The following is a 24,686-nucleotide window of genomic DNA, read 5'->3' as shown; positions in this document are numbered from 1 at the left end:
CTCTTGTATTCTTTTGCTTCTCTCTGCCCTCCCTCCCCTCCACTCGAAAGGGATCCAAATAAAAGAAAGCAATTTGTAGAGTCTGAGTCTTCCATTCAATACAGTTGGGTTCATTTATTTTCTGAACATCTATGTGCTTAGCAGGGTGTCAGGCATAGTGAGTACTAAATAAATGCTTGTTGATCACTTTCACTGTGGGCTGATTTTATGCACATGGAGAAATGAAAATGAATACAATTGTGCAATCATTGGAAAAGGGGGAAAAAAAACACCTTGTAACATAGACAATGACTAATCCTATTTTAAAAATGTGTTAGTCTTAACACATCTTGAATTTCAGCCCTTTGTGTCAGGAGTTAGATTTCATATTTCATGTTCATTGTTAGTCATGGCATTGACATGATTTGTTTTTGTCATTTATTCATTTATTTTTGTAATTTTTAGTGTCTTAAATTGTCCCATGCATCAGTTCATACAAATCTTCCCAAGATTTTCTGAAATTATTCCACATTAGTGTTCCATTATATAATATTATATAATCAGACCATGATTTCTTTCCTCATTTGATGGGCACCTATTTGGTTTTCAGTCTTTTGCTGTTCTGCAAAAAATCTTTTTTATTGATCTTATAAGCGGTATTGCATGCACAGTAACTTTTGGAACATTTACATGTTTTTCTAGAAGGGTCACACCAATTCAAGGATCTATTTCAATAGGACTTGGGGAAGATTTGAGACTGGTCTGTTTTACACTAGCTCTGGTTAGTGGGGAGACAATTTTTCATGCTTTCTTCCCTCATTCACTGTCCAAAAGTAATAATCTCTCCTGGTATTAATAATCTTTCCCTGGTATTTTAATTCGCTTTCCCTTTGCACTAAGCCCACTTTCCCTTGTACTAAAGGTGATTGAGTATTTTTTTGCACTCTCCCTTATTAGAGATGACCTCTCCTTTACTCTCATGTTACTTTGCCATAGTCCTAAGTAAGTGGCCTTCCCCCTGAATTTGAAACTGGTTGAACCTTTCCAGCTTTTGGAGCAAGTATAATGTTTGAACCCTTGAACTGATAAGGGATGGTACATCTCATTTTAAGATTCAGCAGAATCCCACCTCTCCTCCCCTCTCTCCCTCCTCCCCCCCCCCAGGCTCATCAGGTGTTGAAATGTAGCACCCAGTGAGACCAGAAACCAAGACTATTGGGGTTAAATTAGTCTGAAGCTGGATTTGGAGAAACCTGAACAGAGGCGTGCTCTCCAGCTACTCCACCTAAGTGCCCATAAACTGACTTAGGGGACATCAAAGTCATAGCTGTAAAGATTGTGGGAGGGATTCTGAGACCCTCAGAATGTCAGATTTGTCTTGGAATTTGGTAGATAAGATTCATAGACCTGAATGATCAAGCTGATTCCTGATACCACTAAGCCCTGAGTCATTCCAGGAATCCTGTGTGCTGTGAGCTTGCCCTTGGCACAGGTGAGAGGTCACAACCCAAAGAAGGGGAAACCAAGAGTGACCAAGAGCTACAACCACAGTCTCCATGGCACACAGGGCCAGAGAAGGAGTGGGTCTGGCATTGGTAAGATCTGAGGGTAGCAAAAGCCATTTTTGCAGGGGAGAAAGATAACAGCATGAATGAGCATCCCCGGCACTAAGGAATCCTGGGCTTTCCAGAGTTGTCTGAAATCAGTGCATTACACTGAAGGCATGGTAGTTGTAGATCTCAAGCAAATTAGATGCTACCTTCTGACAGGCTTCAATTAAAGCACCAACTGCTACTTGTTGTTGCCAGACCAGTGATAGCACTTTTGCTGAAGGATTATCATAGGTGGCTCCGAAGGGAGCAGATCTGCTTCTCTGGTTCCAAGTCCCATGAAAGATTTCCTATTTAGTGTTACTAAAATTCACTAGTAAAAAGTAAATTGTATTGGTATTTATATATTATATAATATAAATTGTATTTGATACAACCTCTTAATTTGGTTTTCCAGTAACAAGTTGATGTAGCAAAAAAATTCAAAAAATTCAAACCTTATGGATGTAATTAATCCTATTAGCAATAGAGCTATAAGTAATCTGAGACTTCAGAGAATTTGTTTTTATATACTACTTGTTTTTGCCAGGCCCCTTTATCTGATGGATAATGGGTCACTGATAAGATTGAAGGAAGAATCTTGAAGGATCTATGAGGGCTTGGAGAATGAGTCTTTCTCAAAGATGATTTGAATTGCTGGGATTTCTTAACAATTGTCATTTTACATGTAAAATCCTTAATCCAGTTTTGAGAAATTTACTAGAACCTACTCAAAGCCTGTGTTTTCCATTAGAAACATTTGGAAGCCAATCATTTATATATATCCTAGTTCTTAGATTTCTACAGTCTAATCTTGTTGCTTTCTCATTATTCCATTGCTTTTTTTTTTTCTCTGAGGCAATTAGGGTTAAGTGACTTTGCCACATAGCCAGGAAGTGTCCCCAAGATCAGATTTGAATTCAGGTTCTTCTGAGTAGTTGCCCCTACTCTATTGTATTCTTAAAAAGTTCTTTCCTGCTGTCCATGGTAGTCAAGCTGTGATCAAAGAAAATTATTAACTTTGTAATCATCCAACTGTTGAGCTAGAGCTGGAGAACTCCTCTTGGCTCAGCCATTTACTACATGGGTGAATCCAGGACAAAACTCACACCTTTTGTTTTCTCATCTACACTGAAAGGAGTAGGTCTCTTGGGGGGCGTCTTAACTGGTTTACTTCAATAAACATTTCAGTCAGTCATTAATGTGCAAAGCACTGCTAAGTTTTTCTCCCAGCATGTACAATGTAAGCCCCTCCATTTTATTTGTTTACCCATCATTTAATACTATTGTCTTGTAGTGTTGGAGCTAAGGGAATTGGTCCCAACCATTCTGGAAAATATGGAATTGTTCTAGTAGAGGTTGACCATACTTTGGACTCAGGTTCCTGGGGGATACATGTACCCCAAAGAGGTCAATGGCAAAAAGAAAGGGCTCATAGGCACAGCCAAACAATTGGAGCATGGTAAATAGTTGTAGTACATGAGAGCATATTTGTTGTATTAGGTAAGTTAGTCCAGCTCATACTTATATTGTGCCCAAAATGCCTTCTCAGTTGACAGTCTGGGATGGTAGCATTTTATTGAGAATGCTAGCAAGGATTTCACTTCAGCACTTAAGGCCAGTGCTCTCTCTCCTCATACATTAGAACTGGCAAACTTAATTGCACAAAAACAGGCTGACTTGGGTCTTTGTTCTAACATTCATGAGTTTGCTTTGTCGGAACAAGGAAGCACATTTCAGCAGGAACAGCTTTTATTCCTAGACTACATTAGTCAGATTTCTTCCAAGTGTTGATGCTGAGGAGTATTCCATGAGTAAAGGCCAGAAGAATCTAGAATATCAACCCTGCTCATCTGGGGTGACTTAGATCAAACTGCACATTCCTGAGGGGTGCTTAACCATAGTGGGCCACTGAGAGGCATCTTCATCTGCTCTGATGCCCTCAGCCAACAGAGATAGTCCCTTGCCCACATTCACACAGCAGAGCTAGATTTTGAACCGGCACCTAGAGATAACTTATTGCTCTGAATTTAATGTTAGAAGGACAAAGATGACAATGGCAAGCTTAATGGCAGAGATGGTAGGAGAATGCTAGGGCATTGGTGTGGAGAGGCAGCTTGGCTTAATGGACAGGACACAGTGGAGCTATTTACAAGGCCCTGGCCAAGTCACCGAATCTCCCTGACTCATTTGGAAGACAAAGGATTCTAAAGTCTCATTTCTAAATCTAGACTCCTATGATCCAATGCCAGAGGAGGTGAACTCTAAACGTCCTTTCCAGTTCTAGATCTAGTATCCTGAGCCTGGGTTCAAATCCAGCTCTTTTATTTACTGGCTTATAAAATATTTCACCCTTCTTAGTTCCCTCCCATATAATGAGATTGGACTAGGTGACCATTGGTCTCTGGAAGGAAAGATTCTACCAAGAAAATGGGATTGTTATCATCCAATGTGTGGATGAAGTAATAGGGCAGGGATGGCTGGGATGATCCAGGGAGGGGCAGACTACATGACATATTAAGGGTTCTAGAGAAAAGAGTGGGAGCCAGGTTTGAATCTCCACAATCCACCTGCTAATCTCCCTCAGGTGGCTGAGCCAGAGCAGGAAATGGTAAAGCACTTTCTTTGCCAAGAAAACCCCAAATGGGGTTACAAGAGTTGGACGTGATTGAACAACAAATGAAAAGACCTGTACCTGTAGGTCCTGTGAGGACTCACAAGCTGGTTCTATTTGGAGGTCTAAACAATCATCCCCTCCGGGGGGGAAGGGGGGGGATTCTGTTCTGTGTAAACCATCAATTTGGATAATTGGAGCCCAGAAACCTGTTTCCTGAATCAGCTGAATAATTGGTCTTACTCTTCCTGGGCCTGTATGAACACAGACTTTATCTTGGGCTCCCAGAGCAGGGGGGGAATACCACTTCATCAGCGAGAACTTGGCTTCAAATGTTGGTTGGTGTAAAAGCTTCCTCTTTCTGAACCTAATCTCCCGAGGTTGTAGCAACTGCTTCCCTTCCTCCTTTGGGGTGATACCTTTCCAGCAATCAAATGTCTGCTAGCCTGGCTAGCCTGGCTCTGATCCAGCCTTGTAAGGTTCAAACCTCGAATGGCGGTGTCAACATTCTGGACTGGGACAGCATTCCCTCTTGAGCAAATTTCACAGATCCAATTAGAACTGCCATCTTGCTCTTCCTTCCCAAGCAAATGGATCTCATGTTAGCTTAGGATAGGGGAGAAAAAGGAGTGTGTGGAAGAGCAATAGGCAGAAAGGATTAGTGGGCAGTCCCTTCACTTTGGGGAAAGGGTTTTGCTTTTTTGATTTGGTTCTGAGGTCTTTCTGACAAGGAGAAACAATTGTAAATGTGAGCTTATTGATGACAATCAACAGACATGGCCCCAGCATGACTCAAAACTTCTTCCTGATGTGATTAGGACAGTTGAGGTAATTTTGACTGTACCTGTATACTATGCCCCAGTCAAAAGGCAGTTTCATTGTGGTAAACTGGACAACACTGGAGCAGAGCTCTAACAAGTGATCTGGGTGGCAGCAGGAGATGCTCCCTCACCAGTTTTTAAAGGAATTCTGGGTAGTACGGAGGGAAAGGGCCTGGAGTTTCAGGGAAGGCACAGCTAGGAAGCAGGATGGGCCCTAAGCCCAAGGCATATCCTTTAGAACCCCATTTGCCTTCTGAATTATCAGATAATTATGATGAAAACCTGATTAAATCTTTGTTTTAGAATATGCTTAGGATCTATACCATCAGAATACATGTCAAGGCTGTTAAGAACCGTTCCTCAAATGATGTAAAATAGCCAGGGTATATGAACAAGCAGTTGCCAGAAGAAATCAAATCTACCTTATAGTCATGAAGAAATACACTTAAAACAATTCTGAGGTATCACTTTATACTCATCAGATCAGCTAACATAAGAAAAATTTTACATGGTGGAGAGGATGTGGAAAAACTGGGACACTAATATGTGATCCAATAATTTGAGAACAATTTGGAATTATGCTCAGCAATTTAACTCAATACTATACCCCAAAGAGCTTAAAAAGTATTCCTATATAGCAGCTGTCAAAGAAGTTGCCCACCAATTTAGAACTAGCTGGCACATGATTACAGAAAAGGGTTCATATATGGCAGCTTTTTCTTTTTCAGTGAGATGCCCACTAATTGGAGAATAACTGGAGAAATTGTGCCATGTGATGGAATACTATATACAGCTAGGTGGTGCAGTGGATAGAACAGTATCCTTGGCCCTGAGTTCAAATTTGGCTTCCCACACGTTATAATTTTGTGACTTTTATGATTTTTATGAGCAAATTGCTTAATCCCATTGTCTCAGAAGTAGTAGTTTGAGGAAAAACTTGGAAAGACTTATGACCTGACTTGCATAGGATCATAGAGCTGGCAAATGCCTGATTTGAACTTGGGAAGAGGCTTTTTAAACATCTATGAATTATAAGAAGGGGTCTCTATAAGGTTTTTAACATGAAGGGATTGACCTTGATTCTCATTAGCTCTCAGCTCTAATCAATACAAAATCTTTCCCTCATAAATGACTTAGTTCACCAGATGTTCTTTCAAGGATCCCAGTTTCTCTCTATCTCTATTGGAAATCTATTGGAAAAGGTCTTCCAGAACTAGAAGTGACTGGAGTGGGGAAAACAGGAGAGGGGAAAGGCTTCAAGAGGGAACAGGAAGGACAGAGCACAGAAGGGCTTGAAAGGAGATCAGCTCTGTAACTTGGGGAAACCATTTCTCTGGAGAGACATGAAAGCTTTCTTTCCCATTCGGAATTCATCTGTGGTTTGGTTAAACATACATTAATTACTTGGTCAATGATTGCTCATTTTTAACTGCCCCTTTGGTCATCCTTGGAATCTAGAATCCTAGAATTTTTAGGGCTGGAAGCGACCTCAAAAAAAATGGAATGTTTTTGGAAGGGTCTGTACAACATAGTAGATTCTGGCTTCACCTGCTTCCTTTCTCAACCACGACCCTTTTTCTGAGCAATTTTTTTTTTGATTTGAGTTTCCTTTTTTTTATTCCAATTACATGTAAAGATAGTTTTCAACATTCATTTTTGTATTTTGGGTTTCAAATTTTTCTGTCTAAATTTCTTTCCTTCCCATTCTCCAAGACAGCAATCCCATATAGGCTATACATGTACAGTCATGTTAAACATTTGCATATTAGTCATGTTGTGAAACAAAAATCAGAACAAAGGGGAAAAAACCATGAGAAAGAAAAAACATTTTAAAAAGGGTATAGTATATAGTTTCAATCCTCAGCCAGTCTCCATAGTTCTTTCTCTGGATTCAACACAGACCTTTTGGAGTGGTTTAAGCATTTTTTTGAGAGGCAATTGGGGTTAAATGACTTGCCCAGAATCACACAATCTAGTATATAGAGCTAGTATTTGAACTCCTCCCAACTTTGCCATTTAGCTACCCCCTGCCTGAGCATTTTTTTAATATGGCAGGGAAATAATAACAAGAATAATTTCTTAGCTTCTGCTGGGGGAAGCACCATGTAGGATTAGGAAATAAAAGAGGATCACTAAGCACTGGGAAGATGAGGAAGGGTCTCATGAAGGGATGGTACTTGACCTGAGGCTTGAAGGTGATACCTTGAACTATGAGATGGCAAAACATTCTAGGAAGGGGAAAAGAACCAGTATAAAGGCCCAGATTTATCACTGCACTGGCCTACATCCCAATATTAAACTGAAATTGCTAATTTCTAAAAATTATAAAATTCTAAAATTCTAGGTTGTTCAGTTAGAATGAAAGTACCAGTGGTACTTCCCAACTTACAATGACTTACGGAAAAGAAAAAACCACTCCTTCCCATACCTAGGTATACTACATAGGTATATACTAGGCCTCCTGTTCCACCCATTTCCCCCCAACCCCATAACATTCCCATTTTGGGGTTTCCTTTATTGGCCCTTTCTGGTTATTCAAGATCATGTGGTTGATGGACATTGTTCATTTCTTACCTGCAGTTCCCTCTGTGCCATTGTGAAAAAGGTATTTCCCTCACTTCCTTGTTTGCAGTTGTTTTTAGGAGCATATTTATCTTCGCTTCAGGTAGGCTTGATTGTCATTTATGAAAGCTTACTTGGCCATTTTTGGGAAGCTACTGGATGAGGCCATTCATTGTCTAAGAATGCTTTGTAATGTACAGGATAGATGCTCAGTGTTCTATCACAATTATTAAGTCATCTCTTCTAAAAAAAGGAAAAAACATTTTAGCAAAACTAACCAGCACTTCAACCGCCTTTGTCATTATATTCCACACCCAAAGCCCCCAGCTCTGCAAAGACAGGAGGAGGCTGTTTCTCTTTTGGGTCAAACTTGGCCATTATAATTACATGATCTGTATTTTTATCTAAATTGAATACCTGATAGGTTGTCCTCTGTCTTGTTTTTTAATCTCCAGTGCTATAGTCACAGCAGGTACATGATATTCAATTGTTGAATTAGAGCTGAAGGTCCCACCTAGATTTGGCCCTGTTGGAAATGAAGAAGGCTTGGGAGTCTCTTCAAGCCATGCAGTGGACAGCTAGAGGTGAGGGCAGGACAAATTCAGAGATGAGGACTGCTGGAGAGGTAGCAAGGAAAAGTGGGATTTGACATTGGAGCTTCTGGAATTTAAACAGGTTGTTGACCAATGTTTCCACAGGTTGTGCCCCTTCCATCCCCCAATGTTCCCCAGTAGGTACTGCCAGGCCTCCAGGAAGTTTTCCTTTTGATAGGAGGAAATCAGGAAAATATTTCTTAATAGTCTAATATTGTTCAGTTGCATCCAAATCCTCATGATCCAGATGACCATGGGTTTTCTTGGCAACAAAACTGGGATGGGTTTGCCATTTCCTTCTCCAATAAATAGTAAACAGAAGTAAAGGGATGGTTTGAATACTAGGGGCCTTCTGTCCAGCACTCTGTCCACTTGGCTACCTGAGCGTTTTCACCTATGACCCCCTTAGATGAGGAAAATCTCATTTATGAGAAAATCAGATTTGCCTGAAGTAATATAAGCCATATCAATTGGTTGGATTCCAGCCTAGGTCATCTGACCTTAGTCTTTGTTCTCCATACTATGATTATGGAATTCCATGCTCATTTCCAAGCCCCTTAAGACTGAAGCATTTAATGGGAAGCTCTTGCCTGCTTCTTCACTATCAAGAATGTGTTTGTACATATAGAAAGCAAAGAGTGACCATCACCAAACAGGTTGAACTGCTTTCTGGGACAAGTCCCAGTAAATCACAATATCTGGGTGTCCTGATCAGCAACCACAGCTATCTGGACTCAATGGCTAACACCCAGGGAGTCTGCCAACTTCTGTGCTAATTAAAGCTTTTTCTTTTAGGACTCTCAGTCTAATAACTTTTACACAGTTTTAATGAGCCAACCAGTTGAAATTCATTCTATGAAAAGGATGTCAGAGACTTGGGTTTGAAGCTTGGCTCTGGCATGTATATGACTATATCCATGACATTAATAATTTTCTATCTCTGGGCTTGAATTTTTTTGGACTATATGGTTATATAGAGAAACAGCAGTATTGTTCCTGCCCTCAAGGACTTTATATTCTACTGGGGAAGATGCAACAAGTGTACCATTTTAGCAGAGGGAGAGCCTACTAGTAACCGGGATGATCAGGAAGGACTGATCGAGAACCAGGATTGAATCTCAACTCTGCCATTGCTACCCTGGGTAACCTTGGGTAAATATCTTCCTGAGCTGTCAAATGAAGGAACTGTTTTAGTGTTTCCTATCTTTGCTTTACCATCTTGGCTCTGTCTCGAAACTGGTTTTATTGAATTAAATCCCAGATCTGGTTTTCCTGCTCACTACAGGTTAAAATCTGAATTTTAAAGGAGGAAGGATACAGAAAGCCTCAAATAGGGTCGGGACAATAATAGACTTGGGAACACTAAAAAGCAAAGAATTACTAAATGCCTACTATGTGCTAAGCTCTGAAATAATAAGAATAGAAAAAGTGAGACATTGACCTCAAGAACTTACATCCTAATTGAGGAAGTAGGAGTGGTGGCCAAGGAATTGATGTTTGGATTTGGAGAGTAGGTTGGAGCCTTAGGGAAATAGATTGGTGCACCCTTTCCAAGAACAGGCAGTTGATTTGGATATGGCTTAAGAACTAGAAAGAATGGCATTGAGGGAAAAAAGAGAATGGCCCTGAGGTGGAGGGATAACAGGACTGGCAGGATCGAGGCATAGAACAGTTTAAAGAAGGGAAGCCTTGCTTAATATAGTGAGCACCTGAGGCAGCTACCTGGAAAGAAGCTTCTGATACTGTGGGCTAGGCCCACCAACAAGTATCCCACCAATCAGCAGCTGGAAATGCTTTGTAGAAAGTGGGATTATTTTAGTCCTGAAACCAAGGGAGAGGAATGGGGCAGGGAAAATCATGGCATCTGGAAATGGAAAGTAGCAAATAGGAGAAACAACTAAGAGTTTGGAAGGAGAAGTTTTTTCTGCTTCAAGTTGGACCTTTCAAGAAAGTAGTATCAAGAAATCTAAGCATGCAAAAGAAGGGTTTCCCTGTTGGAAAGGTGATGCTGGGAATACTTTTTTCCAGCCCAAATACTTATCTGTAAAAAGATTTTAGGATTGGGGGAAGCCCTCTGGGCCAGTCACTGGACCCAGATGGCTCTGGAGGAGAAAGTGAGTTTGGTGACTTTACATAGGCCCCCCCTCACTTAAATTCAACTTGCTGGCACATGACATCACTTCCCTGAAGAACAAATAACATAAATAATGCTGGCTATTTTGATCATAGGCTCAAGTTCTTTATCAGGTTTGCTAAACACTGTAAATATTACTCATTTGATCCTCTCAAAAGATCTAGGAAATAGGTGCTATAATTATCCCTGTTTTATAGATGACAAAACTGAAACTTAGAGTCACACAGCTAGTAAATGTCAAATTTGAATTGATCTCTTCCTGACTCCAGAGCTGTTAGATGACCCAATGGGCAGAACACCATTTCTGGAGTTAGAAGCACTTGGATTCAAATCTGGGCTCAGACACTTATTAGCTATGAGACTCTGGGCAAGTCACCTCTCCCTGAACTAAAGATCAACCATTTCAATATCTTTGAAAACTTCAAATGGGGTTACTTACAAAGAATCAGATATGACTGAAGTCAATTCTTGACTCTATGCAGGGAAGAACACAGCATGTCAGTACTAAAAAGGACCTTAGATTATCTGGTCTAATAGTATTTTATGGAGCTTCTCACTAATCCAGTTTGGATCTTCCCTGCAGGTACTTTGAATGAGTGCATTGTTCTTCAACTATAGGATGCCTACCTATTAACTTAGATAAGCCACCTTGGGATGGGAAGATTCAATAGGTAATTCCCAGGTAGCCAAATGTGGAATATCCAGACAATATTTTAATCCTCAGATGAATGGTCCCTGTGCTTCAGCATGTTTCTGAGTCCCTTTGTCTTCAAGAAACATACTCATTCCGTTGTCTAGTCTTTCATTCCTTGGAATCCCTGATTAAGGGATCAGAGTGCAGATTCCTGCACACTGAGAAAACAGTTCACCCTTTCTATTCCTTCTGCTCATGGCTGGTTTTGCTCCCATATTTGCTTGCTTGCGTTTTTTAAAATAGTATTTTATTTTTCAAAATATACTTTTCAACATTCACCTTTGCAAAATCTTGTATTGGATTTTCCTCCCTTCTCCTTTCCCTCTCCCCATAGACAGCAATCTGATATTAGTTAAGCATGTGCAGAAAATAAAAGGAACTGCACATGCTTAACTAATATTTTCATATTAAGAAATTGCTGCATAAGAAAATTGAAATGAAAAACAAGCAACAACAACAGAGCGGGAAATACTATGTTTTGATTTGCAGTCTCCATAGTTTTCTTTGGATAGAAATATCTTTCCGTCACAAGTCTATTGGAATTGCCTTGAATCACCTCATTGGAAGAGCCAAGATCCCAATTGATCATCATGATCTTGATCTTGTTCACTTCACTTAGCATCAGTCTTTCTAGGATTTTCTGAAATCAGCCTGATCATCATTTCTTACAGAACAATAATCTTCCGTGACATTCCCCAACTGATGGGCATCCACTCATTTCCAGTTCCTTGCCACTAAAAAAGGGTTGCCACAAACATTTTTGCACATGTGGGTCCCTATGTGGATCATAAAAGATCTCTTTGGGAGAGAGACTCAGTAGAGATACTGATCAAAGGATGTACATAGTTCATAACTTTGTTCCCATGATTTCTCATCCACATATTTTCATATCAACCATTTAGATGAGTAAAATGCAAGGGAAGAGAAGATGGGGTTAAGGGAATAGGAAGACTTGTGGTTGGGAGCTGACCCCAGCAACGGTCCTTTTCTGGCAAAAATGACTGGCAGTGGGACAGCTAGATAGTTAAATGAGTAGAGCACAGGCCTGGGAGTTGGGAGAATGTGACACTTACTGGCTGTGTGGCCCTGGGTTTAACTCCCAATTGCCTTGCCCCCTAAAAATGATAGGCGGATTTTGGAGTATGACTCTCTAGTGGCTTCAGTTTTAGTAGTCTGAAGCCTTTGGGCTCCTCAGAATTATGGAGTTTTGTTTCTTTTTAAATTTATGGAATAAAATCAGCATTTCCATTAACATAGTACAGTAAAAAGATGATTGATCCTCCCCTATTACCCTAATCTCCCCTTCCTCCCAAAAGGGAGTCTATACTCCCATTTCCCAATCTTAGTTTTAGAATTCTAGCCTTGGTTTGGTAGATTATCCAGTCTCAGGCTGATGCTGTGGACAGTTTTGGGTGGAGTTCTGGGGCCTTATCTCAAAGTACATCACATGCCCAGAAAACATTAGCTCAGCATTGCACTCACTCACCCGAGCACCCTAGGGTAATGTCCAGCCTCATAGCATTTATAGCACGCTTCCCCATGGACAGCTGTCTAGATTCACTCTTAAATGTGGAAGAGCATTCATGGAATGAAAACACTCTTGGGGAAGGAATTAGGATGATCAGAGTTATAGGCAGAGAAGCCTGGAGACAGTAATAGCACTTCCCTCACAAATGAGCTCATTTTCTTTTATTCAGCCATTTCAGCTATGTTCAGTTTTTTCTATCCTCATTTGGGATTTTCTTGGCAAAGCTATCTTAATCTGTTTGCCATTTCCTTCTCTTCTTACAGATGAGGAAACTGAGGCAATCGGAGTTAAGTGACTTGCCCAGGATTTGGATTGATTTTATTCATTCTCACTCCAGGACTAGAATTATATCCACTGTACCACCCAGCTTTCCTTTAAAATAGATCAATGTTTTCTCTGCAATTGTCTTGTCTCCTTCAAAGGTGGGGGAAGGGACATAGGGCAATCTTGCTCTCTTTTTGGGAAAGTGCCTGTTATTCAAAAGGCTTGACATGGTGTGCCCTCTTACCCTGTAGTGGTAAAAGTTAAAGCAAAATGACAAGATTGGATGTTCTCCTCCCAGACTCATTAGGCAAGGCTCCATGTGGTCATAGAGTGATGGCTCTATGAGCAATTATCTTTGATTAGTCCTCTCCCCTTTTCATCCAACCACTTCTCTACTTTCTGTTCCTGTTTTTGTAGTTCAGATGGCTATATGATTACAAGATCCTTATAATGGTTGGCAGGACAAATGTTCCTACCACCATTTTGCAAGTGTGAAATGTTGGGCTCAAGATCAGTCCTTCTTGGGTGTGTTTCCTAACCTGTCCAGTTCTCACATACAGCATTGTAGCATTCTTTTTTCTAAAAGTAGGTTTGCAAAGTACAAATAAAATCTTGTTTGATCCTCACAATAACTGATTTTACTGTTGAGGAAATGAGGTTAAAGTGTCTTTACCCAGTCAAGTCACACAGCTAGTGTCTGAGGCTGGATTTGAACTTCCTGAACTTCCTGATTTCAAACCCAATGCTACTGTACCACCTTAATCCAGCAGGAGATCTTGACCTTCTCAAGCTAAGGTTTTCTGAGGTGTCTCAGTTTGACTGAGGTCCCAAGACCTTTAGAGACTGGCAAGCAGAGCTACTTTTAGCCTTAGCCTCTCAGCACCAACGGGTTCAGTATCTCATTTAATAGCTGCCCACCCAATTCCTTCATTTTCTTCTGGCTACATAACCATTCTGGGTAGCTGTAGGGAATGGCTCTACCCCAGCCCATCTGGAAGGGAACCAGTCATGGACACCATTCTGTAAGTACCCCTTCTGCTGCTCACCCTCCAGGACCAGAGATTCAGCCTTGCCACTGAATTAATGTAAAGGCTTCAGGTTAAAAAAAAAAACTTCAGGGATCACGGTTCATCTGCAAAAGAACAATGTCTATTCTGGTTGAACAGGTGGTTGGTGTGGCGGAGAGACTAATGCATTGAGTTCAGAAAGAAAGCAGGATGTCCTTCACTGGGTTCACATTTTAGGAGGGACAAGGGTGAGGGGAGCCCCTAGAGAAGGAACAGGGAGGTCATTGGTATTGCGATTGGTTAGCTGGGTGCTGCCCTGTTGAGTAGATAGGAAGAGGCTTTCCCAAGTTCAAATCTGGCTTCCTAGAATGAACAAGTAGCCTGAAAGAAAGGGCATGAGCCATTACCATGTGAAGATCCAGCACCAGGATCACCAACCCACAATTGGGCATGTGCTATTTCTGCCCACAGGCAGATTTAACCAAAGCTTCCTAATGTGGAAGGAGCTTCCCTTTACTCTCTGCAGTGACTAGATAACTATATGCTGAGGTGATTCTTTCTGTTCTGGTACATTTGGATCAAGGAACACCTGAGTGCCCCTCTGAACTGAAGAAGCTGGGTTCTATTCTGTTCCTTAGGATAATAGAAAAGATTCTCCTTATTTTATTGTGAGGCCCAGAAAGAGTGTGACATGCCCATGGGACACAGGTAGTAAGGAAGAGCGCTAGGATCCATGTTCCTTCTGGTTCTGACATTCTTTTCTTAAGTTTGTGTTAAAAGTTCTTGTAAAATGCTTTTTTTGTGTGCCAAGAAAAATCGTCAAAAGGCATCAGGAAGAGCAAGAAACAACTGAAAGTACTATTAACCAAGCAAAACAAGTTTCATTTTTCAAGCAAATTGTGGTATACAATGGCCCAATTATAGGTAAAAGCTCTCATCCTTGAGGCTCTACTGTTATAACTGATTCTAGAACCCTCCCAGATCTGACATCCTGTGTTCTAAGGGCCCTCCCAGCTCTGATTTTTCTTTTTTTTTTTTTTTTTTTTTCCTAAGTAAAAACAATGAGAATGGCCAGGGTCACAGGCCTACTTAATTACTTGCTCCATTCTTTAGGCCTGGGAGCTGCTGGCCCAAGGAACTTCCAGTCTCCAGTCTTGGTTGCACCAGCTGATCTGCTGAGTTCTACTCAGTAGAGCATGAGCTCTGACCTGGAGATGGGGACAAGGAAAGCTGTTTGTGCTCTCTCTGCTTTAACTTTGGACCCCAAATGCCCCATGAAAAGGGAAGGTGGGGAAAAGGCTGGAGCTAAGTTATATTTCAAGCCCCAAGGTCAGAGGGAAAAGCACAAGCAAAGAACATAGGAATGATTTTCAGCAAAGATCAGCTTAATGGGTACCTAAATGCTGTGACTTTAATACATTCAGATCTAGGTTTATTTATAGACTTTATGAAACTTGAAGACACAGGAATGAATGGCTAGTACTCCCAATGGTCATGCATGATTGGGAGGAAGGATGCCTTAACATGGGTCTGATCACCTATACCAAAAAAAAAAGCTGCTACCACTGAACTTGTTGTAAAGCTCCCTCCCAGCTCTGACATGTTCTAAGGGCCCTTGTAACTAACATTATTCCAGGCCCCCTTCCAGCCATTTTTCTAACATCTAGTATTCTATGGTCATTTCCAATACTCTTTTCCTCATTTACTTCCTGACTTAAGGACCCTTAAAGCTCTCCTTCAGGGTAAAAAGAAAGCAAATATTTGCCATCTTTGAGCCAAGTACCTCTTGGCACAGATTGTAATTGTCAGAAAGTGAGTGGTCATATTATGGCTTATATAGATCCAGAACTGGAAGGGACCTGGGGGACCAATGAGGACATTGAAACAGATTGTAAATGACTTGTCCACTGTCATCCTGTGGTTGGGGCTGGGCAGGAGCCTCCCACTGCATCCAGGGCCATTTTTAGTTGTCCTGGACCCACTGGAGGGCAAAGTCTTTTGCTTCAATAAGCAATTTGGCTCTGCCCTTGCCTAAAGGGGTTTTCAAGAGAGCTGGTTCTGCTCTAGCTTACATTTCTAGGCTTAATAAATTAATATTTTAAACCCCAACTAAGCAAGTATGCATTAGATACTACCTTCCAGGCATTGTGCTGAGTTATAAAACAGGGAAAAAAGGAGCTTTTGTCCACTTTCCCCTTAAATGAACAACAACAACAAAATGTCTGTTTTGGCCATGTCCACTATGTCTCACTTTGCCTTTTAAGGCAATAAAGCTGGGACGTGTCAAGTCTCATCTTGGGTCCTTTGAAATCATGGTTTGTGATCATCTTGTCCCTTTATTTGGATAAGACTCCCTTTATTGCGTCTTGTCCTTCATTCATGTCTGCCAAGCTGTCCATAGCCAAGAGTAGGAGCCAGGTTATTTATATTGATACCTTTGTTTCCACATCTCTTTATTGTCCAAATACATGCCCTTCTCCCACCCTTCTGTACCCACACAAAGGGGAACACAAAGGGGAAAAAATTTGGGAAAACAAGCCCGCCCTTCAAATGAGTTTGACATTTAGACACCTATAGCTTCCTAAAGCAAGAAAGGGGAGGCGGTGGTTTTCTGAGCCCTTCTGGGGTGGCAATGGGACCATCAGGGTTACGTGGTGTGGATGTTGAAGTCATTGTTATATTTGTATTTTCATTCTTTGTATTCAGTCTTTTCAGGCATGGTCAACTCTTCATGACCTCATTTGAAATTTTCTTGCATCTTTTATCTTGCCATTTCCTTCTTCAGCTCATTTTATAAATATGGAAACTGAGGCATATGAGCCCTATGCTGCTTCATCCCCTTAAAATGTTAGTTGAGTGGAGTGGCTCTCACTGTCTAGTCTGCTCAGAAGCTTTTTGGGTTTTTTGGACCTTTGGATAATGTCTCCTTTAGAAATGGATTCTTTCTGCTTTCTCCATTTGGACCCAGGATCCTTAAGGAAAGGTCTTTGTGTGGGACCGGGCTAGAGCTGGGGAGCATCCTGGCTCCTGGACCCACAAGCTGGAAGCAGGATGGCCAGTTAAATAGCAGAAGACCCAAGCCTTCTCATTGGATAGACTAAAAGGAAGTAATCATCCTTAACCAATAGTCTGCTTCAGGTGGCTCATGTCATTTCCTGTAACTTGTAGCTGAACTAGGGTCTGACCTGGGCCTAGAGATGATGTGACTTCCTGGAACCTGGGCCCAAGAGCTGACCTGTGGGAACAGGTGACTTAGACTTCACCTGGTCCCACTCAGTCTCCTTCCCCTTGGTCAGCTTTGATAAGAGTGAGGCTCCATGGGAGAGTCTGGGACAAGGTGCCTTTCATTGACCTCCAAAGGCCCTCCCAGCTCTGACATCCTGGGTTCTAAAAGTTCTGAAGATTCTATGCTTTTGGGGCATGTGATCTCTGTCCTCACAGAGCTGGGCTATGAAAGGAGCTTCGATAGCATCCTCCCTGTTCCTATGTTACACAAGCAACAGATGGCAGCCCTGCCAGGTTCATTCTGTATCTTTTCCCTTTAAATAACAAAATTCCCTGTTTTCTCCTCACTTACCATCTATTCATTCTTCACACTGGGCAATTCCACCCACAACACTGGCTGCTAAACTGACTCTCATCCTTTTACCAAATTGTTGGACCCTTTCCCCCCCACTTCAGGACATTCTGGTTCCTGGAATTCCTGAAAGCATCAGAATGGGAATAATGAGCACTTTCCTTCCAGGACTGTTGGGAACACTATGTAATTTTTATCTCTTACTAGGAGTATCTGGGATCAAATTTTCCATTTCCTTTCTGGGGACAGCTAGATGGTGCAGGAGATGGGATACCAATCCTGGAGTCAGGAGGCCTCAAGATAGCTGTGTGACTTTGGGCAAGTCACTTAATCCCAATTGTCTTAAAACTAGAAAAGAAAATAATCTCAGCGCTTCTGGCAATTCTAAAACCATATGGTCCTGGTCCCCATACCCATCTGACAGGAAGAAAGTTGGGGAACTAAATTGCCCAAGGTCATCAAAGACAGTTATTGACAAAGCATGCACAAAAATCCAGGGTGCTCTGCTCCCCTCACTTTCCCTCCTCCAGGTGATCCAGAGCTCAGATAAGCTCAGTGGTCAAGGTCAAATGTCTCTGACCCCCTGAGCTGGCCCCAAGCTCTTGCTTTCCTACGCCTAATCCAGTAGTATTATCTCCCTGAGATAAGTCCCTTAGGGGTGGTGCTGAATCTGCACATGAGCAGTTCATGAGCCTTTCTGGCCCTGCTCAGCCCGGCTCTCTCCCGGGGGTGCCAGCTTTGGGTTTTGGAGGTTCAGGAAGCCCCAACTTGCAGGCCCAGGTCCCAGCATGGCCCTGCTGTCCAGCCCCCTGCATCTGGCCCTCTCCACAGGCGCCAGCGTCCTATTTCTCCTGCTAATCCTAAGCCTTCTCTGTTATTTTGTGTGCCGCTTGGCCCAGCCTCTCAGGTATGTCTGCTGGCTGCTCAGTGTCCAGCCGTCTCTTATTGCCTTCTCCCTTTCCTCTTCCCTCCACTCGCTCTGCATTTTTTATCCCTTATCCCCATTCTGTTCTCCCTTCTCCCCCATTATTTTCCTCATCTCTCCCATCATCCCCTTCCCCTCTCCCTTTTCTCATTTTCTTCCCTTCCCACATATGATGAATGGCAGATGCCCAAGACTCAGGACCATCCTTCCCCGTGTCCACTCTCCCTTAGCTCTAACAGTTCCCTCTCTGGCCTTGTTTCAGCCTACTAACATGCTAGGTAATAAGTAAGCAGCACACGGAGCAAGGAAAAGAAGGGGGCCCAGACAGGGTGGAGGGGGCAGGGAAGCCTGGCACTCTAAAGTTCTTATTCAAGGCAGAGGGCCTTTGCAGAGGGCATGGATTGCTCTGGTTTGCCCCATGATTGGGTATCAGGGAGCCAGTCAGCAGTGGGGAGCCAGTGAAAAGGCTGCTGTGTCTTTGAGAGACAAAAGGAACTTGGATCTGGGTCCTGGCCATTCCCTGTGGCAGGAGGGGGAGAAGTTATGCCAGCCTTCAAACTTCGCCCAAGGAGAGAGCGTGGTAGGAAGGCCTTGAAAAGCCTAAGGAAGGCTTAAGAAAAGCATCTCCCATCAGGATGGTTCATTGTTCCTAGATTCTGCCTGCCTAGACTTTGTAACATTCTTCTAACTCAAAAGCCCCACATTGGGCGCAAAAATGTGAAGGTCTGGTCTTCTCTTCAATTATAATCCTTCTCTGGGAGGAGATATCTTTTCTGTAAATCTTTTTGGGCTTGATGCTACTACTTCTTCTGGTATGGATGAACACTCTTCAGGCAGGGTATTTAGAAGGGGACCCTAGAATATAGAATGTCTGGGAAGGCCCTTAGAACCCAGGAGGTCTTCCCTCCTTCAGATGAAGCTCAAGCACAAACTGAGATGGAGAGGCAGAACATTCCAGGGCAAGTTGGGCTAAGTTAAGAATGAGCATAGGGCAGCAGCAGGGGAGATGACTGACTGAGCCCTCTCTCCACAGGATTGGCACATCAGTGACCATCTGACCAGCTGCACCTCCAGGTCTCCAGGTGGGTGGGTGAGCAGCTCCACTGGACCTACCATGCTTCTCCTCCTCCTTGGTCTGATGGCGGGAGCCTGCCTCTCCTCCCTCGTACCAGGTAAGCTGGGAGGGACAATTTTAATAACATTTTAATAATTTTTTAATATTAAATTTTAACATAATTAAATTAAATAGAAATTAAATAGAAATGAATAATAAATAGAAATGAATCATAATAATAAGTTAAGTAATGCTTCAATCTGAATTAAAGAACATTGTCTTTGATCATTATCTTGATCAGAATGGTTGTTGCTATTAATTACTGTGTACAATGTTCTCCTGGTTCCATTGACTTCAATTAAGTCTTCCAGGAAGATTTTATGCCCATATTAGGTGCACCAGGTTACAAGGGCAACTCTAGAGTTGACTCAGGACCTGAGCTTCTTTTTAATTCTTGTAGCAGGATTGAAATTGTTGTAGATAGTCTTCCGACAGAAATTGGGAATCAAGGACACTTGAAATTAGTAGTTATGGTCAAATCATTTTCCCTAATTTTTCTCACTTGTAAAGATGATAAGGTTGTACTGGAATTTTATGGTGCTTCCAATCTCAGTGTTGACATCCTGGACATATAGGGAAAGGGAAGAAGTAGCTGCCAGCATTGGAAGTATCTGGCTGGGCTCAAATCATGGTCAAGGGCAATTGTTCCAGTATATGAGGGATGTGTCCCCAGGATAGAAGAGCGAACAGCCTTTAGCTTGATTCTGATCTTCATGTAGGAGGCTCTATTGATTCCAGCCATGGGCCTACATTCTGGACAGTTGACCCACAGTTTCCATAGTTCCTTTCCATTGGCGCCTTTATGGGCACTTCTGGATCTAATCCCAGAAATTTACCACTCTCCATAATCTCTTGGGTTTTCCCAAGATCCTTATACATCATTTGTCAGAATTGAGAGGGGATCTTGTATCTCAGCAAAACCACTCATCTTAATGTTAAGAAAATAAAGGATGAGAGAGATGGTCAATGTATGTCATCAGTGTGTAAAACTAGGCATCTTGTCACACGTGTCTGCCATTTTCTCAGAACAATTAGTGTTATTAGTGCAATTTATATACATATACATATACATATATATATTGCACTAATTAGTGTTTCCTTCACTCCCTCCTCCTGAGAGGTGTCCTTCAGACAAGAAACCAGCTCTGTCCCTGATTTGATGTGAGACTGTCAAATGGGTTTAATATTGCACTTTTTGTGATGCTCCTTGTGAGAGTATTCCTTGGTAAGCTTCCGGGGCTGCCAAATGGGAGTCAGTTTTCACATTCCTCAAGTCTCCCAGCAAACTCCCTGCCAGGAAAGCCCAGGCAGCCTGTGGCAGGTCCTGCTAGGAGAATTAGAGCCAATTAGAGCCTTGCAGCCATCCTTTACGTATAACTGGAAAGACAGAGACTGCCCCTGAGCTCTGTCTCTAGATCACTGAATGTCTGAAGCTTTCTGGACAAATAATGGGGCTAGACAAGGGCAGCATGTTTGGACATCTTTTTTGGGGGGGGGGTGGTGGTAAGGGTAAAATGATTGCCCAGGATCAAGCCCTACTAGTGTTTCTGAGGTCAGATTTGAATTCAGGTCCTCCTGACTTCAGGGCTGGGGTTCTATCCACTGCACCAACTACCTGCCCCTCAATCATTAAATTTTCATAAGATTATGATTTCTAATTTTTTCTCCCCTTCCCTCCAATCCAGCAAGCATTCTGATATAGATTACACAAGTACAGTCATGTACATATTTGTACACTAGTTTTGTTGTGAAAGGAGAATCAGAACAAAATGAAGTGTGCGTGTGTACACTTTTCTGGATGTAGATGGCATTTTACATCTTTCCTACCTCATGATGTCTGGGACCTGATCATAAGTTGGTGGTGGACCCTTCCACCAAAAGGACCCATGCCAGCAGGAATTGCTGCTGGGACTCTCCTGTTCTGGAGCTCAGTCACTTGGATCTCTGGCTTGCTGAGAAGCTAACCTAAGTTACCGGTGTTACCCTGTACAATGTTCTCTTGGTACCCTTTGCATCAGTTCATAAAGGTCTTCCAAGGTCTTTCTGAAATTGTCACTCATCACTTCTATCACAGCAGTATTCCACAGACTGATCACCACTTGGCCAAGCTGATCACACAGCTGGGCATCCAGGGGGACAGTTGATCCTTAGGATTGACATCTGGTCCTAAATCCCAATTACTGAGAGAGGGACCTATTAGACTGAGAAGAGTTGCCGGGGGAGGGATTTTCCACATCTGGGAATTCCGCTTCAAGATGCAGGTTTAGGCGGAGAACTCTCCAGAAGGAAATCTGGCAGACTTGGGTGTCTCCCTCTAGTCCCTGGTTTCTCATTGCTAACCCGACCCCACTTCTCATCTAGAGCAGGAGAAGGATCCTCAGTATTGGAGGGACCAGGCGCAGCGGACCCTCCAGCATGCCCTGAAGCTCCAGGAACTCAACACCCATGTAGCCAAGAATGTGATCTTGTTTCTGGGGGATGGTGAGTGAGGAATGGGGTCAGAGGCAGCCAGGGGCAGGTGTGGGTGCAGGAGGAGCCGGAGGAGATGGAGGATCTCCAGGGAGTAGGGAGTGGTTGGGGTGAGCTCTTCTCCCACACTCTTGGGAGATGATTCCTTAGAGCCCAGATTGGGAAAGAACGACTGGCAGGCAAAGCCTCTTCCCCAGAGCCCGGTCTTGGTTCTGACCACTGGTTCCCAGGAGGCAGGAGAGTCCAGCTCCTGAGGAGCCACTGTTATGGTTTGTGGCAACCCTGGGAGGGGCCAAGGGGCCAATTAGCTGTGCTGAAGCCTGGGAAATCCTCCAAGGCACCCGCAGCCTGAACACACCTCGCAAGGGGCAGGCCGGAGCTGGAGATTACGGATGCCCACATGGCCACATGAGTCTGTGGGCCCAGGTGGGACTTGTGGGGAGGGAGGCTCCTGGCACCAGGAGAGGCTTTAGGAGATGTCGCTCACCCCTTGCAGGAATGGGGGTGTCCACCGTGACCGCTACCCGGATCCTCAAAGGCCAGATGCACCACAAGTTGGGGGAGGACTACCAGCTTGAAATGGACAAGTTTCCTCACGTTGCTCTGGCCAAGGTGAGCCTGGGCCCGGCACTGGGAGGGCCTCTCCTCATCCCACTCAGTTTCCCCACGTTTCTTGGTTCTTTTGGCTTTGAGGTCCAGGGGACCAGCCACCTCCTTTATCCTCCCTACTTCGTACTTTAGCCAGTGGTGTACCGTCCAAAAGGACCCACGCCAACAGGAATTTCTGCCTGGACTCTCCTCTGATCCTGGAGCCCAGTCAGCCCTGGCACTGACCTGGGAATTTGGGGCCTTAGAGACAGGGGCCTGGGGGAGCTAATGCCCCAACCTGTCTGTGTCAGGCCTGTGCCTGCACAGGAAGCTCTGGTCCTTATTCAAGCCGATCAGGAGGGGGATTTGCTTTGGGAAGGACAGGACTAGACCTGTGCCAGGCCCTTCAGTCTGGACAAGTAGGGCCAGGGGGCCTTGCGGAGGAGCTGGAATAGAAAAGTGGCCCTCATAGCCCTGAGCCTTCCTATCTCATCTCCTTCCTATCTGCCTCTACTTCACTCCTATGTCTGTCTGTCTTTGTCTATTGCTTCTTCATCTGTCTCCCCTAAATCTTTTTGCCCCAATCTTTCTATACTGCATCTATCTCCTCTTCCCCCTACTTTTGTGTCTGTGTCTCCATTTCTTTGCTCTTTCTTTCCCCTCCATCCCTGTCTGCTCATCAGAGAGTGAGAAAGGTCCCTCCTTTCCAGCTGTCTTGCCCATTTTAACAGAATGTTAGGACCAAAAGGGGCTTTAGGGGCCATCTAATCCCAAGCTCCTTCTCTTGTTGGTGGAGAAACTGACCATTCCCCAGTGAGGCTCTGGAGATGCCCTAGATCCCAGTTCAGGGTTCTCTCTGTATCTGATACCCTCTTCTCCATTCAGATACGAGCGCCTTTGGAGCAAGGCCCTCCAACCAGAGGGCTTCACACAGTAGGTTCTTTGTGTGAATGACCCTTGCCATTAGGATGTGGGGGAGGCAGATTAGAAGCCTCTGGGGACATGAGGGGGTGTCCAGAGACCCCAGAGCCTTCAGCATCACCTAAACTGTCTCTTCTACCCCTAGACATACAACACCAACGCCCAGGTTCCTGACAGTGCTGGGACAGCCACCGCCTACCTCTGTGGAGTGAAGTCCAATGAGGGCACCCTTGGCGTGTCCGCTGCTGTCACCCGATCACAGTGCAACACCACAAAGGGCAACGAGGTCACCTCCATCCTGCGCTGGGCCAAGGATGCTGGTGAGAACTGGTCCTCTCCCCTCCCCCAGATTCCAGTGGACCCTCCTCACTGTGGGAGGCTCTGTGGACTCAGCTTTCCCCCCTCCTATCTCCTAGTCCCCTCAGCGACTCTGAGTTTGGGGACTGAACCAGTTTTGGGAAACCCTATCCCTAGAAACAATCCTCTTGTCCCTTCTCAGGCAAATCCGTGGGCATCGTGACCACCACCCGAGTGAACCACGCCACGCCCAGTGCCGCATACGCCCACTCAGCGGACAGGGATTGGTATTCAGACAACGAGATGCCTCCTGAGGCCCTGGCCCAGGGCTGCAAGGACATTGCCTACCAGCTCATCCACAACATCCCAGATATCGAGGTAAGTGCGGCCCAGAGGCTGAGCCCAGTGACCACAATCCCTGGGGAAACGATTATGGGGCACTGGTCACTATCATTATCAGAGGTGGCAGAGGGCCCTAGAAAAGAACACAGAATGTCAGAAATGAGGAGCTTAGAACACAAAATGCTAGAAATCAGAAACCAGGGCAAATTGGCAGACTGGAGGACGCTTAGAACATCGAGGAACACCAACTGTAGAATGTATTAGAAATGGAAAGCTCTAGAACAGCTGTTGGGGATCTCAAACCCCTCATTGAAATCAGGGATCCAGAGGAGAGTAACATACAGCCAGTTTAGTGGAAGAGGCAAGTTTGGAACCCACTTCTTAGAGGCCTCCCTAGAACATCTCAGCAAAAGGGTTCATGGGTAGGTGGAAACTTGATACTTTTCCAATTCTTTGCTACCACAAAAAGCTGCTACAAACATTTTTGCTCCTGGGTCCTTTTCCCTCCTTTACGATTTACTTGGGATAGAGATAGTGGATCAAAGGGTATCCACAGCAGTAATTTATCTTTAGATAAATAAGCTTTTCTTTCCACCTTTTTCCCTAGTATCCTTTGTGGGGGGGCGGGGCGCTGGGGTGGACACAGGTGGTAGAGTTGGTATTAGGGA

At 43.7% G+C, this 24,686-nt stretch overlaps 1 protein-coding gene across 1 annotated transcript in view; it reads left to right on the top strand.

Annotated features, from left to right (window-relative positions):
- The window catches only part of ALPL (alkaline phosphatase, biomineralization associated), a 42,100-nt gene that overhangs the window by 4,870 nt on the left and 12,544 nt on the right, over positions 1-24,686 (top strand). Inside the window, exons 2-6 of the mRNA XM_074305971.1 lie at positions 19,321-19,459; positions 21,763-21,882; positions 22,367-22,482; positions 23,525-23,699; positions 23,879-24,054. Coding sequence (XP_074162072.1) covers positions 19,402-19,459; positions 21,763-21,882; positions 22,367-22,482; positions 23,525-23,699; positions 23,879-24,054 — 645 coding nt within the window. The 5' untranslated portion in view covers positions 19,321-19,401. The remainder of the gene's footprint in view (positions 1-19,320; positions 19,460-21,762; positions 21,883-22,366; positions 22,483-23,524; positions 23,700-23,878; positions 24,055-24,686) is intronic.

The sequence above is a fragment of the Sminthopsis crassicaudata genome, chromosome 3 (genome assembly GCF_048593235.1).
Source record: "Sminthopsis crassicaudata isolate SCR6 chromosome 3, ASM4859323v1, whole genome shotgun sequence".
Lineage (NCBI taxonomy): Eukaryota > Metazoa > Chordata > Mammalia > Dasyuromorphia > Dasyuridae > Sminthopsis > Sminthopsis crassicaudata.
Note: the sequence above shows the minus strand (reverse complement) of the source record. Positions and strands in the feature narration are given on the sequence as shown.